The sequence below is a fragment of the Felis catus genome, chromosome C1, assembly GCF_018350175.1.
Source record: "Felis catus isolate Fca126 chromosome C1, F.catus_Fca126_mat1.0, whole genome shotgun sequence".
In the NCBI taxonomy this organism is placed as follows: Eukaryota; Metazoa; Chordata; class Mammalia; order Carnivora; family Felidae; genus Felis; species Felis catus.
Genome location: NC_058375.1, coordinates 92,446,196 through 92,460,163, shown reverse-complemented (window position 1 = coordinate 92,460,163; position 13,968 = coordinate 92,446,196). Strand labels below are relative to the sequence as shown.

Below are 13,968 nucleotides of genomic sequence, written 5' to 3'. Positions count from 1 at the left end.
CTCACGTCATGATCTCATGGTTCGTGGGGTCCAGCCTAGTGTCGGGCTCTATGCTGACAGCTCAGAGCCTGGAACCTGCTTCAGATTCTATGTATCCCTCTCTCTCTGCCCCTCCCCTGCTCACGCTCTGTCTCTGTCTCTCAAAAATAAATGAAAATGGTAAAAAAAATTTTTTTTAAATAAAACCCAGACTCATAGATATAGGGAACAGACTGGTGGTTGTTAGAGAGAAAGGGTTGGGAGGATGCGAAATGAGTGAATTCCAGTTATAAAATAAATAAATCATGGGGATGTAGTATACAGCACGGGAAATATAGTCAATAATAGAGTATTAACTTTGTAAGGTGACAAATGGTAATTAGACTTATTGTCAAATGGTAATTAGACTTATTGTGGTGACCATTTTGCAATGTATACAAATGTCAAATCCCTATGTTGTACACCTGAAACTAATATGATATATATGTGAATTATATATGAAAAAATAGAATTCTGTGCCATATGGCCAAACAGCATTTCTAATACTGGTTATTTTTCATATTTGCTAATCATTAGTATTTTTTACGTTAAAAAGTCAACTTAATGTACTGAAGGGCAAGTTGATAATTCATCAAGGGCATTAGAAATCTGCATTCCCTTTGATTCAGTAATTCCATTTCTAAGTATTAGTCCTAAAAAATAATGATGGATGTGCACAAAATTTGGTTTTAATGATGCTCACTGTAGTGTGTTCATAAAAGTATTAATTAAAAAGATAGCAGAGAGGGGCACCTGGGTGGCTCAGTCGGTTAAGCATCTGACTCTTGGTTTCAGCTCAGGTAATGATCTCACGGTTTGTGGTTTTGAGCCCCATGAGGGGCTCTGTGCTAATGGTGCGGAGCCTGCCTGGGATTTTCTCTCTGCGCCCCTCACCCCCTAAAGCCCCGCCCCACTCCTGGGCACACTCTCAAGATAAATAAATAAACTTAAAAAAAAAAAGGTAGCATAGAATAAAGACTATTTCAAAAGAGGCATGGTTCAATTAACCATGGAGATCCATACAATGGAATGAACGATATACAACCTATTAAAAAATATTTTGTAATTGAATGTGTAATGATATGGGAAGATACATTAAGGGAAAAACATATTAAGTACATTATGATACTATTTTGGATTTTAAAAAAGTATGTGATGTGATGTGATCTGTGGGTGTGTACCAATAAAGACTCCCATGTTATATACCAAAATATAATAGCAATACTTTCTAGTTGGTCCTTTATATGCAACTTTTATTCTTTCTTTTTGCTTTTCTATTTCCTAAATTTTTTAAAAAAATTTTTAAATGTTTATTTTTTTAGAGGGAGATAGAATCCAAAGCAGATTCTGCACTATCGTTGCAAAACCCCATGTGGGGCTTGAATCCACAAACCCAACCATGAGATCACGACCTGAGCTGAAGTCGGACATTCAACCTACTGAGCCACCCAGGCACCCGTCTATTTTCTAAATTTTTTGTAAGAATCTCTCACTTTTGCAATATGGAAAAAAATTACTAAAAATAAGTACACAATGCACAGTGAACTAAAATCTTGAAAACATGAAGACATACTCTGGCCAAAGAGAAGAAATCCCTTCAGCTTGTTTACAGAGTAAAAGATCCAACACACAGATGTGCTCATTAGCTTCCCAGACACTCCCTGAATTCACATGGTTTTTGCCACAGGCTCATGTGAAACTTAGAGAAGTATTTAGCAATGAGCACAGAAAAAGCTGAACAGAATATGGCAAATTTGGGAATCCTAAAAATGCAGGAAAATTTTCTTCTTATTCCTTTATTAAAGCAGACCAGAAATGAAACTTGTTCTCACAGTCTTAAGAAACCTCAAGAGATTTAAATGCTTTTACAAAGGAAGCATGCTCTTAAAAGATTTAAATAATGTAATTTTCTGTCTTTTTGAAAGGTTCAAAAATGTTTTATTAGGCAATAATTGGGTTTCAGTTTATTAGATTACTGTAATCATAAAAGTGTTATCTGAATGTTTTATTTATTATGATATGTAAAATCTGACAATTTTAATAACATTTATCACAAATAAACACATTCTGGTCTTTATATTATTTCTAACCCCTTCACTAAGCACACTTTCCCAGGAGAAACTGGATCCTTCTAAAATTAATTTTCACTACTAATCTTTAAAAAGGCAAAACAGTGTAAGGAAATTCTAGATGAAAAGTTTAGTAAGCAGCCTTATTTGCAATAGAACAGAACCTAAGAAATCTACAATAAATTTCTCTAAGTGCTTATCAGGCTCACTGTCACCTCAATGTTGTGTGTTAAACATAAAACCTACCTCTTCATATCCTCCCCCCACAGTATTCTATCAACAAATACACCTCAAATACACCACGATATACCTCAACAAAACAAAATGAAACAAAGATTCTTCTGGACTTGTCATGTCATAAGGGCATTTGTCATAGCATTATCATTTTATCAGTTACTTATATAGAACAACCTCCAAGTTCAGGTTCTTATTAGCTCCTTCCTGGGTTATTTTAACAAACTCCTACTTTGTCTCCCCACTTCTAGTCTATCCCCACTTGAATCTGACAAACATCAGCCTGCTAGCCATCTTCAATACCATTTTAATCACATTACACCTTAGTGCAAGAATCTCAAATTGACTTTTATCCAATGAGCAATGGAAAGCAAACTCTTTGTAATGGTTTCAAAGTCTTTATCTTTGCTTCTGTTCGGTGTGAACTCTGTGCAATCAAGCTGATCTGTCACCAGCTCCTACTGATAACCTGCTCAAGCTGCCCTCTCACCCTCACTTCCTTGTCAATGCAAATTCATCCTCCTGTCATGCTCAGCTGAAAAGCCAATATGGTTTTCAGTAACCATTTCAGCTGCAAATAAATCCTCTACCTACAGAATTTCAACAACACTCATATACTGTCTCACCCATTGATTAGCCACTAAATCATACTGTCTCCTACTGGTAAGCAATTATACATCTATGATCTAATTTCATTAAGTAGAGCTAATTCATTTATGGGCATTTTTATTTGTTGTCCTTCTCAGAGCCCCTGATACACAGTTAGAAACCTGGTAAATGCTCAATTAATATTTGGTGAGCAATGAATGATCTGCATCTTTAACTTCTGTATAAAGCTAAATATATTTATAATTTGATATGTACCTCTAAGACTTTTCTCTAAAAAAATGAATTATTATTTTATATACATTCATGCATCAGGGGTCTCCAAGAATATCCCCAGGTTGAGTGATCCACTGGGAAGACTCATAAGACTCAGCATATAGTCATGCTCATTTCTAAGATTTATTATAGTAAAAGGACACAAAGCAAAATCAGTAAAGGGAAAAGGTTCATGGACCAAAGTCCTTGGAAACCATGGGCAAGTTTCTAGGTCTTCCCAGTGGAGTCACCCAGAACACAGTTTCTCTGGCATCAAATTGTGGCAACACCTGTTGTCTACCAAGGAAGCTCATTTGGTGACTGGTCATATAGCCACCCTTCCCCTGGCACAGACCAAAATTCCAGACTCCTAGAAAGTGTTCAGCATAAATCACATTGTTTGTAGTCTAGGCACAGTGAGACACTGTAAAGGTTTACATCAGTGTAGGGAACTGGTGACCATTCAAGTTCCCTGATGCCAGCAAAAACATTGTAAGCAGGTCTTTTTAAGAAATTAGTCTTGGGCCTGCTATGTTAACCCTTTTCTATGAAGTTAATTTCATATATTTTTTTAAAATGTTTATTTATTTTTGAGAGAGTGAGAGAGTGTGAACAGGGGAGGGCCAGAGAGAGGGAGACACAGAATTGGAAGCAGACTCCAGGCTCTGAGCTGTCAGCACAGAGCCCAATCAGGGCTCGAACTCAGGAACTATGAATCATGACCTGAGCTGAAGTTGGTTGCCCAACCGACTGAGCCACCCAGGTGCCCCAATTTCATATTTTTTATGCGAGAAATGTTATAGTGTTAGCCATATTCGATTTATAGGAGGCACATAAAGTTATTTAAAAAAATTAAATTCTAGCATTTAATTATAGATGCAATGCCTAGACTGGTACCCAATAATTAAAAATTAGGTAATTTAAAAATAATTCACATCCTTTAGATATTTCAGGTTTTTTTCTCCCCTTGTAGAATAAGGTACATTTTTCAATTTTTTTTAATGTTTATTTATTTTTGAGAGAGACAGAGCGTGAGTGGGGGAAGGGCAGAGAGATAGAGACACAGAATCTGAAGCAGGCTCCAGGCTCTGAGCTGTCAGCACAGAGCCTGATGCAGGGCTTGAACTCACAGACCGCGAAATCATGACCTGAGCCGAAGTCCGACACTTAACTATTTGAGCCACCCAGGCGCCCCTAAGGTATCGTTTTCAAACCAACACTTTTGTAATTGTCAAGATAAAGGAGTTAAGTATCAACGTCTAAAGGAAGCAAACCCTCTCAGACAAGCTCCTCATCTTCTCTTTAAATGTCAATTGGGTGCTAGAGCACTGTGATATCTGTTTTTGGTACATCAACTTACTAAATCCTCACAACAACCACATATGCCAGTGATGGTTTCTATTTTGTAGATGCAATCTTTGAGAGGCTGAGTAACCTACCCAGGTTTACCACGGTGGAGTCAGGATTTAGGCTCAGATCTGCCTTATCCTAAATCCTTGCTCTTTTTACACAAACTACCTCTCCCTAACAAGGCACAGGCTCCTTATGAATCATTTCCCTCCAAACTACAGGGGTTTTTATTTGGCCACATAGAGCACTATCCTCAACCCTACTGATTTTCATTAAGGTCACATTTTTGTTGGAAGAGAAGGGGGTAAATTTAACCCAGGATACTCTGCTTTTTCCTTTCCAACTCTTGCAAATTAGAAATCAAATTATACCCCTTGCTTGTTAAAACCATTAGGAAGCTCCCTACTCAGCACAGCACACTTTTCTCCTTCATCTGGCATCAATCTGAAATCAGACAGACCCATATCAAGATCTTGGCATTTCACTTACCACACGTGGATGCCTTGGGAAAGTTAACCTGAGTCTTGGTTTATTCATTCATAAAATGTGAATCCCTACCTCACAGGTTTTCTGTGAGAATGAAATAAGGTAATAAGCTTAAAGGACCCAATTTACATGTATTCGCTGAATAAATGATTACCTGCAACGCTGAAATAACGGATTTGTCAGTAGCAAGCCAAATCAATAATCTGAGGGAGGAAAGAGTTAAGAGAGAAGTAGTACCCTGACCACCAGGTGTCATCACTGGCCCAGAAGAGCTGGTCTAACAGCCATTAGTGGGGCATGTGACCCTGCAGCAAACAGGGTAAGATCCAGGATAAGACAGTCATTTGTACCTACAGGACATTCAAGAATTGGCTTTGGTTTTTCAACACTTTAGGAGCTGGTACAATAGTTGGTGCACCATTTTAAGTTACGCTGTTCTCCTACCAGTGTGTTAAAATGATTGCAGTGTAATTAATTAGCTGAATAGCCACAAAAGATTTGTCATCACAGTTTAATTTTTAAAAGTATCCTTGGCTAACTGTTTTTTTAATTCTGAGAGTCAATAATGTTTTATAAATCCTTGGCTTTGGCCAACTAGCCATTACATTTTCTGGCTTCTACAGGCTTCAGTGTTGCCACTGTAGACAATCTTCTGGCCCCAATTTCACAACCTATTTATCTTATTCTCTTTACATTAATAGGGATGACAGATCAAAAGAAAGCAGAATATTTTTTAGGGTAAAAATAAAGTTCATGAACAGTAAATTTAGGCAAAATAAGTATTAATTGTTAATCTCTTTTCTTGATCTCAGGAACTTAAAAGTTCATTTTAAAAAATTATGTAAATTTCCTATTTTCTTAAAGAACACTTACCTTAGGGTAAATCTGTCAACCTACCCAATAGACCTTAAATTACTTAAGGTACACTATCACCCTTGACTTCAGTCGGCAATCTGCCAACGACTCTCCCTGAGAGTGCCTTGGGGTTCATTTCAAAATGAGCGCAGGTCTGGGCTCTCCTTCTGGTTCCAAGTCCTTTACACTGAGAGCCACTAGTGGCCACCTCAAGGCTGGTAATTCAGTGAGTGTCGAGCGCGTAACTGGAGACGCAGCTCTCCGATGAGGCACAGACTGTTGTCTCATCTGCCAGGGAACACTTGACTGAAGTCAAGACAAGCCTGATCAGGCCTACCCTGGCCACATCCTGGGCTTCTGAGTACCCCCCCCCCCCCATTAAGAAACAAAAGAAAAGGAGTTAATGCTAAGCACAGGTTTCTGTTCAGAGCGAGGGCTCTTGGAACGCAAGCGGTTTGGGTTATTTTTGTTTCTGTTTCAATAACAGTTCAATTTCCACTTTGCATTTCACAAATACGTAAATGTCTTAAGAGAAACCAGAAGCATTCTCTCCCTTCTGGCCACTGCACCCATTCCTAGAGAATTTAGGAGGGAAGAGTAGATACCAGGAACCATCTGGAATCAGGAGAGCAGGAGCCAAGCCCAGCTGGGATGGACCCATTTGCGAAGCACTTTGTGCAGATCAATAAACTCCTGACTGATTTCAGACTGGGTCCCTAGAGGACGAGGAGCTCACGAGGCTGGCTTTCCCCCTGAAGTAAACGGGCCAAGGAAAGACAAGCTGCCCATGAAACAAACCCCTTCGGGGCAGGCGGAACGGCTCGGGAGGCGCCGAGGGCGAGTTACCTGGGGGACTCAGCGGTGAAGCTGCCGCCGTCCAGCAGCCGCATCTTGCAGAAGAGGACCCCGTTGACGAAGGGCACCGAGGAGAGCTCCTCGAGCTCAAAGTCCACCTTAAACTTAAACTTCTTCTTCTTCATCATCGTGAGAGCCAGACGCCGGCGAGCGGGATGCGGGGGCGGCCCCAAGGGGCGCGCGGGCCGGCGCCGCCGCCTCAGCTCGCCGGAGACCCGGGTCCGCGCAGCCCCAGGGCCAGGGCCAGGGCCGCGAGCCGCGCGCGGGGGCGCGGCCGGGGGGCGCCGCGGGCCGGCTGGAGCCGGGGCAGGGGCCGCCGCCGCCTCCGCCGCCGCCTCTCGCGGCAGCCCGGGCCGGAGCGCGGCGGCGCGGACCCCGCCCGCCCGCGAGGAGCGGTCGTGCTGCAGCTCGCCTGGGCGGTGGGCGCCTTTTCGGTGTGCAGCTCGCCGCCGCCGCCGCGCGTCTGAGAGCCCAGAGAGGCGAAGACTTGAAGACTGCCGTTGCCGCCGCCGCCTCAGCGCCAACCGGGCGGGAGGCGCCCCCAGCGGCGGCGGCCAGCAGCGCACCGCGGGCGGAAGCGGGAGGGCGGGCGAGGAAATTCGGGGCGGGCGGGCGCTTCGCCGGGAAATTGACCCACGACGGCAGTTAGAGCGTCACGCCTCTCTGGGGTTAAAAAAAGACAAAACCCAACCAAAATGGAGCTTCCTTCTACAGCTTCCCCCCAGCCTTCTTTCAGTTTTTGCTTCGCCTCCTTTCTCCCTTCCCCCTCCAGTGATTTTTTTCCACCCCTCTTGAGTTTGAGAGTCATGGGTTAATAGGGTTAATCAGAATCTCCACGACGTTACTTTCGTCAAATTGAAATCCTATAACTAAGATTTCCTTTACGTATTCTGAAGTCAGGAGGCTTCTAATATTAGGACGAGGTAGGAAAAATGAAAGGGATTAAAATGTGTGGAGGGCCTACCAAGTGCCCAGGCACTCAACTGCTGTGGACGCATTTTCTCCTTTATGTGTATGTATGTATGTATGTATGTATGTGAAGTTATTTATTTATTTTTGAGAGAGAGAGAGAGAGACAGAGAACACAAGGGGGGTGGGGGGACGGGTGGAGGAAGAGGGAGAGACACAGAATCAGAAGCAGGCTCCAGGCTCCAGGCTCCAAGCTGTCAGCACAGCCAGACATGGGGCTGGAACTCAGGAACTGTTAGATCATGAAGTTAGGGGAAGTCAGACAGACGTTCAACCAACTGAGCCACCCAGGTGCCCTGTCTTATTTATACTTTAATTCCTATCCCTAGAATAAAAGACTATAGGAAGAGTTAAAAGAATACCTTCCCTTTTAAATTGTGGCTGTTGATAACAAAGAACTGAAAAGCCTGAAAATAAAGCCTCCTTAGATGCATAGCAATTACCTTCTTTCCATAGGCATGCATATGTTATTACAATATATTTGCCTGCTTGGATACATAAAGTTAGTGTTTTCAAACTGAATTGTCCTTTCAACTCAAATATTCCCTCCCACTAATCTCTGAAAGCTGTAATTGAAGAGCTTCTCATTCTCAGTTCACTCTTTTATTCATGCATTCATTTATATAAAATAGTTTTTAATTTCCTAAAATGTCAGTCATTGGCTAGACCCAGTGATCAAAAAACCAAAAACCTGCCCTCAAGAATTTTACAACTTAGTGAGAGACATATATAAAGCAGTCATTAAAAACTAAATCTAGCCTCAAGTTGTGTTTGTTCAGAATGAAGAAGCAATTTGTCTAGAACTCAGAAGAGGAAACAATTAAGTGAAGTTGACACTTTCTGGATAAGGATGAATAGGATTTTCCCGGGTTCAGGGTGGAAGAAATAGAAGACCCAGAGGCAGAGTACAGGAGTTTGGGGCTGGGGGTTTGGTAGTGGATAAAGTTGGCTGCCCAACAGGACAGGGAGGAAAGGCAGTGGGAAGAGTTAAGGGGACTTTGGGGTATGTAATTTGGACAATTAGATGCGTGTTAATTCCATTGGTTGAGTTTTGGAAGCAGGAGGAGGGCAGGCTGGGAATGGAAGAGATAATGAGTCTTTATTTGAATTGCCTATGAGATATACAGGGTGAGGAGGGCGGCCTTAGCTCAGGTGAAAGGTTAAGATTGAAAACATGTGGAATTTAGAGTATTTTCTCTGATGGCTGAAGCCCCAGAGGTGGATAAAAATGAGTTACTTTGAACAACATTTCATGGGTAGATGGGAGAAGAGGAGCCTATGAAGGTGCCTGAGACAGTCAAAGAAAGAGGAGATCAAGAGAGATGACCTGAAAACCAAGAGTTTTAATCGTTTGAAATTTATAGTTATTAAGACCTACTGTGTGCCAGGCACTATGCTCAGTACTAGAGATAGGAATGAACAAGACAAACAGGGGCTTATAAATGAATGGAGGATAGCATAGATACGCAAACAGAACATTAGAGAGAGAGAGAGAGAGAGAAAGCACGCGTGCGTGTGCGCGCGCCATGGTCCCTGGAGAACAGAGGAGGGAGTTTCCAGAAAGCCTGCAGAGCATTCCTGGAGGATTTAGACTAAAAAGAATCTATTTGAAGATCTAGGAGGTCATTGGTACCATTGGCAAGAGAAGTCCCCTTAAAAGGTGGTGGCCAATTAAGATTCAAATGGTCTGGGAAGTAAATTAAAGGTAGTAATGAGAACTGGGTGACTAAAATTTTTTTATGATTTTTGTCAGCGAATGAGAAGAGATAGGACAGTAGGTAGAGGACGAGGCTTCAGGCTTTTTCAATAACATTTGGGTACTATCTCAGATTTGTTGAGAGCCTGTTATATACCAAGCACCTTAATAGGCCCTAGAGATCTGAGTTGCTGTCCCAGTTTTATATGCTACAATCTACCAGAGGACACAGGTAAGTCCCCAGGCAGTTGCAGTACGTTGTAACTTCGAGTTCTATCTATATGTGCTGGTAAATAGAGGTTTCCTTGGGAACACATAATAACCTCTAACTCTTATGGAAGAGTTTCTGGGGTAAGTGACATGTACGCTGATGTCTGAATGATGAGAGTGGGGGGTAGGGAGCAGTTTCCAGGAAGAAGGTACTGCATGTGCAAAGGCTCAGAGGAAGAGAGACCATGTTGCAAGAGGAACTGAAAGTAGTTTAGTCTGGCCACAACTTAGAGTGGGGTGTGGTGACAAGGATATAATAGCCAGCCTTAGACATTTTAACACAGAGGAATGATATATTTTGATTTGCATTTTATAAAGACCTTCAGCTGGAGGAGGGAGAGAATTAGTAGCACTCTCTTTTTGATCCATGGTGTGATTATTAAACACCTTTTATGAATCAAGGTCCAGGCAAGAAACAGATATCACACTCAAAATTTTTACATGAGGAAAGTTTAATAAAAGGACTCTTTACTGAGGGCAGGGTAAGAGACCCACAGTTTGGTGGGGAGTTGAAATGAGGGGGGATAAATATCCTGACCTCTCTCACTTCCTGCCTCTGAGCTCCTGCTGGTACCTCCCATGATCCAAAGGCAGAGGGCAAAGGAACCTGGAAGATGCAGTTCATAGAGGATGGCCTTCTGGAACCCAGAGTAAGGCACAGAGGGGTAGAGAGAAGTTAAAGGTAAGGAGACAGAAAGCTACCAGCCCATACCTGATTCAGTCAGGTTCACCATCAGGACCTGAAACCACTCTACATATTTCAAAAAACAAAACTATATCAGGCAATTCAGTGCTTCAAACCCTTGAAAGGGCTGGAGGAATGGAAGTCAACAGACTATTGAATTCAAGGTCACATCATTTATAGTAAACATTACTAGTGTTCACTAATATCTGATTCTCCTTTGTTGCCTGGGCCTATGGAAGATTACCTTTCCTGATCTTCTTGCAGTTAGGTGGGGCCACGTGACTAGCTCTAGCCAATCAAACGTGAGAAGTAATGTGTCAGTTCAAGAATGAGGCAGTGAAAAGCCTTTGAAAAGTTTTCTAGACGTTCTCTTCCTTGCCACAATAGTCATAGAGGAAATATTGGGTTAAAATGTAGTAGCCACAAGATCGAAGCAGCCCAGACCACTGAGTCAGCACATGAAGAACAACTAACCACACCCATAGTAAAGTTCTGACCCCCCAGTTTTGTTGAGATATAATTGACATATAACATTAGATTAGTCCAAGATGTACAATATAATGATGTGATATAGGTATATATTATGAAGTGATTACCTTAAGTTTAGTTAATATCAATCACCTCACATAGTTACAAATTTGTTTTCTTGTGATGAGAACTTCAAGATCTACTCTCTTAGCAACTTTCAAATACACAGTACAGTATTAACTACAGTCACTATGGTATATATTACATCTCAGAACTTATTTATCTTATAACTTTGACCCCCTACACCTGTTTTGCCTTCCCTTCTCCCCACACTTCTGGCAGTCTGTTCTCTGTGTCTATGAATTTGTTTTTGCTGTTGTTGTTGTTGTTTGTTTTTTAGATTCCATATATAAGTGAGATCATGCAGCATTTGTCTTCCTGTGTCTGACTTATTTCACTTAGCATAGTGTCCTCAAGGTCCATCCATATTGTTCCAAGTGGCAGGGTGTCTTTCTTTTTTATGGCTAAATAAGACATCATTGTATAAACATACCACATTTTTTTTTATATTTTCAGCTATTGATGGACACTTAAATTTATTTCCATGAGTTGGTTATTATAAATAATTATTATGAACATGGGAGGGCAGATATATATTTTAATGTTTATCTATTGAGAGAGAGAGAGAGAGAGAGAGAGAGAGAGAAGGAGAGACAGAGCACACGCCAGCAGGGGTGGGACAAAGAGGTAGTGAGAGAGAATCCCAAGCAGGCTCTACCCTGTCAGCATGCAGCCTGACATGAGGCTCCATCTCATGAAATGTGAGATTTTGACCTGAACCAAAATCAAGAGATGCTTAACTGACTGAGCCACCCAGGCACCCCAGGAGTGCAGATATTTTGGGGGGACTGTGACTTTTGTTTCCTTCAGATATATACCCAGAAATGGGATTTCTGGATCATATAGTAGCTCAACATTTAATTTTTTGAGGAACCTCCATACTGTTTTCCATAGTGGCAGCACCAATTTTCATTTCACCAACAAGTGAACAGGTGTTTCCTCTTCTTCACATCCTTCCAAGCACTTGTTATTTCCGATGTTTTTGATAATAGCCATTCTAACAGGTGTGAGGTGATATCTCATTGTGGTTTGGTTTGTATTTCCCTGATCATTAGTAACGTTGAGCATTTATGTACTCATTGGTCATCTGTATGTCTTCTCTGGAAAAAATGTCTATTCATTTCCTCGGCCCATTTTTTAATTGGATTTTTTGGGGGTTCTTTTGCTATGAGTTGTATGATTCTTTTTTTTTTTTAATTTTTTATTTATTTTATTTTATTTTATTTTTTTTAACGTTTATTTATTTTTGAGACAGAGAGAGACAAAGCATGAACGGGGGAGGGTCAGAGAGAGGGAGACACAGAATCTGAAACAGGCTCCAGGCTCTGAGCTGTCAGTGCAGAGCCAGACGCGGGGCTCGAACTCATGGACCGCGAGATCATGACCTGAGCCCAAGTCGGCCGCTTAACTGACTGAGCCACCCAGGCGCCCCTGTATGATTCTTTATATGTTGCTTTTTTCATTTTGTCGATGGTCTCCTTTGCTGTGCATGCAGTAAACTTTTTTTTTTTTTTGTCGCTGAGAAAGAAAATTTGTGGCATTAAGCCACTGTGATTTTGGGGATTGCTTGTTACTACAGCATGTTACTAGCCTATTCTGACTATAGGCTCTATCTCGTACACTATACAATGTAGCTGGGCTGGGAAGCTGACAGTGGGACCCTGTTTCTGCTGCCACCACCACCATGAAGCCCATGTGAAGAGGCTGGATGCTGTAAACACATTGTCACATCTTGCTTGTATATGGCTACTGCAGCAGGAACATTTCACTTCATTTTACTTGCACCTGTTATTTTTTTCCCCCGTAAGTGCATCTATTTGGCAGACCTTATTTGTACCTAGAATTTGGGTAGCAAGGGAGTCTGAGAAATATAATTTTTAGCTTTCCAAGTTCTTCAAATAGAGTGATAGACTGGAAGTTGAGGCAGCAGATCTAAGTATTTACCCTACAGCCTATAATAAAGTTCCCAAAGGCAGGGATGGTTTGTAATCACCTTTGTATCTCTTGTATCTCACCCAGTATCTGACATTAGTGGTATTCAATAGTGTTTCTTGAAATGATCTGAATTTGTGGGCCAATCCTAAGTGTTTTACCTCTCAGGTGAAACAATAAAGATGCTCTCGACATGAGCTGAGACTACTTGTGTCAGAGATTTGGTAGTTCTTATGGTCCCCTCTACCATGAGAAGAAAGTATTAAAGGTCTTCAACCAAAAGGAGTGGGCAAAAGAAAAAGTAACCATAGCAAACAATTAGAGAATAACTATATAAGTTAAAGTTAGAGTAAGCCACAACTTAAAACAAAAAACAAAAAACTCAAAACAACAGTGGCTTAAATATGACAGAAGTTTATTTCTCTCTTAATTAAGGTCAGAAGGTAAAGAGTCCAAAACTTGAATGAGAGCTCTATGATTACCAGGGACCCAAATTCTGTTTCTCCATCATCCTTAACATGTGCTTTTCATCCTGTGGTCTAAGATGGTTGCTTAAGCTTTAGCGCCATTTGTCCATTCCAGCCAGCAAGAAGCTTGAAGGAACAAAGATATGTTCCTTCCTTCAAGAATACTTCCTGAAAGATGCACACTCCACTTTTGCTTCAATTCTAACGTCCAGTGCAATGTGAACAGAAATAATGGCACCAATTCCAGGCCTGGCTCACAGAAACCTCCTACACATAATCCTCCCTCTCTTCTGGCATCTGCTGGTTGGAATTTGGTGTAAGGGGAAAAATTTGAAGTTACTTGCTGAAGATGATAGAGCCTTCATACACCCGGGGCCCTAGGTGACTGTGTGGCAAAGGGTTATTCTTTTGTTCCTCCAACCCTGACCAGGAACACTTATACTGAACTGTTATAGGAGCAAGAAACAGATTTTACTGTGACTTTTTGAGGTATGTTTTCCTCAACAGCTAGCATTACCTTAATACAGAAATTGTTACAGAAGTAGAGTGCAAATCTAAGATTAGGCAGGCAGTAGACAACAAGAAAACTATTATTAGGAGCTTGAAAATGGAAACCCACGGCAAGACATTGGG

The 13,968-nt window shown here is 41.5% G+C and overlaps 1 protein-coding gene across 6 annotated transcripts in view; it reads right to left on the bottom strand.

Annotated features, from left to right (window-relative positions):
• FAM102B (family with sequence similarity 102 member B) overlaps positions 1–7,083 on the bottom strand; it is a 94,880-nt gene extending 87,797 nt beyond the window's left edge. For all 6 annotated transcript variants that reach the window (XM_003990390.6, XR_006582825.1, XR_006582823.1 and 3 more), the window contains exon 1: positions 6,720–7,083. In XM_003990390.6, the coding sequence (XP_003990439.1) occupies positions 6,720–6,856 (137 nt within the window). In that variant the 5' untranslated portion in view covers positions 6,857–7,083. The remainder of the gene's footprint in view (positions 1–6,719) is intronic.
• Between the last annotated feature and the right edge of the window lie 6,885 nt (positions 7,084–13,968).